At 34.8% G+C, this 4,992-nt stretch overlaps 1 protein-coding gene across 1 annotated transcript; it reads right to left on the bottom strand.

The window, feature by feature from the left end:
• Positions 1 to 3,209: 3,209 nt before the first annotated feature.
• fabp4b (fatty acid binding protein 4b) lies at positions 3,210 to 4,259 on the bottom strand. Its single transcript, XM_043260376.1, has 4 exons — positions 4,072 to 4,259; positions 3,761 to 3,936; positions 3,547 to 3,648; positions 3,210 to 3,422 (listed from the first exon to the last, which is right to left on the bottom strand). The coding sequence occupies exons 1-4, from the start codon at positions 4,142 to 4,144 to the stop codon at positions 3,369 to 3,371; spliced, it is 405 nt and encodes a 134-aa protein (XP_043116311.1). The 5' UTR covers positions 4,145 to 4,259; the 3' UTR covers positions 3,210 to 3,368.
• Positions 4,260 to 4,992: the final 733 nt, after the last annotated feature.

Below are 4,992 nucleotides of genomic sequence, written 5' to 3'. Positions count from 1 at the left end.
TAAAATCCGGCATGTCAAAATAAAAGTCCCATCGTTTAAAAAAAAAAAACAATAACTTTTATAACTATCCTATTTTGGCAGAAATGGTTGCCATTGGTTTGTTTGTACCAATATTTCTAAAATAAATTATTTGAGTACACACTTTGCACACATATAAAAAAAGCAATTCAATGCTAAACATCAGCTAATTGGCTGCCACTGCTGGAGTTATTTCAAGTTTGTTCAGCTTGCTCTGTGTTATTTTGTCAAATTAATCATGTTGTAAGAGTTATAATATAATATATATATATATTAAATGACTATTTAATTCAATTCCGTTTATATGTATCAACGTGCAATATGCTGGTAATTAAGAAACAAAAGCCATCGATCTCTTTTTCTTTTTTACATAGGCCTATTTTATAAATACATATATATATATATATATATATATATATATATATATATATATATATATATATATATATATATATATATATATATAGTTTATTGTTTCCTTAGCAATTAATGGGTAATGGTAATAGGGTTTTTTTAAAGAGGTATTTTATGTTTGCCTTTATATAACTTTTAATTTTTAATCATTTTTATGGCACCTGCATGCATTAAAAGTTATGCTACATAATACTCAATGGTTTAAAATCGTTCAAACTTTAATCCTTTTTCAACAGACCAAAATTGTGACCAATATATTGAGTTTAAACACTACATAGAATAATCGTTTTCGAAACATAAAAGACAAATACTGTGTTTAACTGTCTGCATGACTCTACATAATTTGCGTGACTAAATTACATTTTAAACCTAATGCAAAAGAGATTGGACTGAAAATATGATGAAGCTGAAACTAAACACCAGATGGCAGTGTTGTAATGTCTTCATACATCAAGTCGAAAATGCATCAAAAGCGGTAAATCTTTGATTTTGACAACTTACAGCTTTCACTGTAATTTTTATGTACAGTTAACTTCTATGTGGCCTGTCGTTTTTTCATTATTCTTTTCTTTGTTATTACCTTAAGAGCAAAAACAGCCTTTAGCGTACCAGTGTCGAATTAAATTTTTGCTAATTTCACTGTTTTCGCTGTTAAAAAAAAAAGGTTTACTACATACACATCAAACACACTTTACCTCACTGACTCACACGTTCAGTCCACTAAAATATCTAACATTTGCTTCTCAAACATTAAGCATCATTTGTTGGTGTATCAAACATTTATATTTATGAGCCCTGTTTCATTTTTAGTACTTTAAATTGTAACGGGAAACTATTTACATCTATTCCGCTGCCAGATAACTCCTAATAACTTGAAATGTATATGAATTCAAAGCAAACAGTGCGCTCCCAGCGTCCTGCTGCACTGTATTATCAAATTCCCTGAAATTTTAAGCTCATGGAAAAATTGAAGGACATTCTTAATATGGTGTCCCTTACAAGTAAATTCTAGGAAACAATGGACCTTTGAGAGAAAAGAGCAAGGCTTCACTTTCTCAGACTTAAATCTGTCTCATGACCCTTTAAAGCTTGCATCATTTGATATAACACTGACTGAAGTCGTACAGAAATACCGCATTTTTGACATTTTTACAAAGAAATTATAATATTGTTAATAATAATGAAATTTAATTAAGTTCATTTGCAAACACAGATAATTTTCTAAAATATTTTGCATTTCAATTACAGCTAACTAACAATCAAGCACAATAAAACAAACTCTTCATATATATATATATATATATATATATATATATATATATATATATATATATATATATATATGTATGTATATGTATGTATGTATGTGTGTGTGTGTGTGTGTGTGTGTGTGTGTGTATAACATTTTAAGTTTATATGCAAAGGAATTGTCATTAATAATAATATAAATACGATATCATGACACTATAAAGCTTGCATCATTTGATGTAATTTGTGCAAAGGAATTATTGTTGCTGTAGCTGTTTTACTGTAATTATTAATAAATAATATAAAAACAGCATCATAAAAAACTTGCATCATTTGACATGTTTCCCAGAAAGCTAATTAAAAGCACATCAACGCACCGTTCTTGCTGCCTCCCCCGAAAACATTATTAGCTCAAACTACACTTTCGCTCCTGCCTAATGCATATTAATCCTTACAAATAAATCAAAATCCTCTTTCGCACCACGTGCTTTAATATAAATTGCATTATAAGACTGGGTAAGATTAGGATCACAAAAAGAAGAATGTATATTTTAGAAGCAGAAGTTTGCAAGGAGCGCACGGTCAGCCCCTCCAGTGTTAATCCTGGGGGGTATTGAGGTTATTAGACTCAGGAAGGCATTGTGAACCACTAGACTGCCGAGGATTAACACATCACATGTTCACCGGGCACCGGGGGGCCGCCGACGAATGCTGCTCGGATCGTATCTTTTCCTTTTTTCTTTTACGGTTGCGATTGGGTGTCGAGCATCTTGCCACGGCGGCCATTTGAGGTGAAATGTAGGCTGTTTTCAGTTTTATTTCGCAGATGAATGGAAATCGTTTTCGCTGCGGGCCCATAGGCAGCACACACCTGCACGGCCATTGCTGTTTAATGCATATCGTATATATGATGTTCATATTCTAGAGCTGCAGTGATGCTCACTCCAGTGCTTTCTTGCTTAGTGATTAGCATTTTATTGGTTCCGAATACAAATGAAAGCGTCTGCTGTAGTATTACCTGACCATATTTATGTTATGCTGTGTTATGTAATAACACACTCGCTCGGCTGGTGATTGCGTGTCGTCGTTTTACAATTTTTTTTCGCAAGAGGTGTATTTGTAGCAATAGCCTGCGACACGATAAATGCATACATTTTTGCAAAAAAATAACAAAACAATTAGTAGGATATTAAGATCATGCAGCATAAAATACGTCCTGCTGTAAATATCAAACCTTGATTTTTGATTTGTAATATGCATTGATAAGAACTTTAAAGATGATTTTCTCAATAATATGAATTTTTTTTTGCACCCTCAGATTCCAGATTTTCAAAAAGTTGCAGCTCTGCTAAATATTGTCCTATCATAAACCATGCACCGACGGAAATGCTATTTATTCAGCTTTCAGATTATGTATAAATCTTGATTTAAAAAAAAAAATGGACCCATATGGCTTGTTTGGTGGTCACATATAGGAACAAATACATATCACAACCCCACAAATCGTTAGAAAAATGAATAAAGCCGTATTTGATCGTTTGTATTTTTTATTATGTTTACAAAGCAAAATAAAAACCAGTTGCAGCAAAGCGATTCGTATACCCACATCAGACCAGTCAAATTCAACCAAACGAAAACCCAGTGAGGTCTTAAACTGGTCTTAAAGCCCAGAGTTCGTGCGTCTTTCATCACGCATCTTTCTCATATGTCCTGACAGCCACCACATCGTCCATGATACATTTCTAAAGAGAGACAAAAAGAAAGATGCTGAACGATGGACGCGACACCGAAAAGCCTAAGCCGGCTTTTGTGTAATAAGAGGTAAAAATCGTGCAGGTAAACAAAACATTGGTCTTGAACGCGTACCGCTATCATTTTGCAGTCTTGAATCTCTCTCTCGATTATTGTGCTCTTCCCCTCCCAGGTCTGCTTTTGAATGAGTTTGCCATCCCCCAGGCTTATAGTAGTCTGAAGAGAATGGAAATAATAATATAATAAATAATAAACTACTTTCCACGCACACATACATGCGCTTATCAAAACAGAAAAGTCTGCATAATATCATTTTTTTGGTCCTCACCCGGACTTTCCTGTCGTCTGCCGTCGTCTCGTCGAATTCTTCGTCTAATTTGAATTTGATTTCCAGGGTCTTGAAGGTAGTGACGGCCTTCATGGAGATGAACCCCTGCTCATCCACGGCAATCGACAGACTGGGTTTTGCCAGGTTAGCCATTTGCCTGGAAGCGAAACCAGCACCTGCGCGCAAAAACAGATTTGCTCGCAGTACAGATAAAGGCGTTAGTGCTATTACGACTAACAGAGCTGGACGAAAAGCTACCGTGCGTAATAATAATAATAAAACCTAGCTGCGTAGGAATTAGTGCATCTTACCTACAGCCTTCATGTATTCGTCAAAATTGTCACTGGAAGTCATTTTCCATTTACCAACGAACTGCTCGACCATCGTTATTGCTTTGCTCGGCACTGAATAAAAGCAAAGAAGTAACTGGAGGGTTAAAGGACTTTTTTAACGTGTATATAAAGCGTTGCAAAGGCTCAGACCAGAACGGAGGGAGATTTAAAGAGCGCACGGATAAGAATCCCAGGTCTCTGACCAATCAGTGAAACTGCTGTGATTTTTGAGACTTTGATTGGTTAAGGCTCGATAGACCGATTTTGGAATATTGGATCACCAGGTAAAATAAAAAAAATAAGTTATTTATAAAAATTGTAAAATGTGGATCGTGTAAATAATAATGACAGCACGTTAACGTCTTTAAACAAGATTTTTATTTATTAGTTTTTTGTTTTTTTTTGAAGTAACGTCCATCAGTTTAGTTTTGAGATGACAGTCACTCCAAACGCAAAACTGAATATTTGTTCTCGAGGGGTATTAACAGTGAATTTATCGATCGAATCTGCACTAAATCAAGCGATAAATTGGAAATATGTATCTAAGCACAACAAACCCTCAGTAGAAGGACTGTTTTTTCCTTCTTGCTGTGCAAGTTTAGTGAAGAACAGAAACGGCGCCATCTGCTGGTGACTGAGAGTAAAACAAGTCTACGGTACGCGGAATTGATCTATCGGTAAGCCCCGCCCCTTGGTTACCGTTGCTCCCTCGGACAAACAAACGGAGTTGCTCGGTTTTACAAGGAAGGCTGCAAAATGAAAACCTTCTCCCACGATGTTTTTGCAAATTTTTCCACACAAATATTTTTTTTTTATCCTATCTGTTTATTGAAAATAATATTTGTCCTCCCAACATCCAAACCATGTTCTAATGCAAATTCTGTAATTTAAATAAATATC

Source organism: Puntigrus tetrazona, chromosome 16, assembly GCF_018831695.1.
Source record: "Puntigrus tetrazona isolate hp1 chromosome 16, ASM1883169v1, whole genome shotgun sequence".
Classification (NCBI taxonomy): Eukaryota; Metazoa; Chordata; class Actinopteri; order Cypriniformes; family Cyprinidae; genus Puntigrus; species Puntigrus tetrazona.
This window is presented reverse-complemented; position numbering and strand designations above follow the sequence as displayed.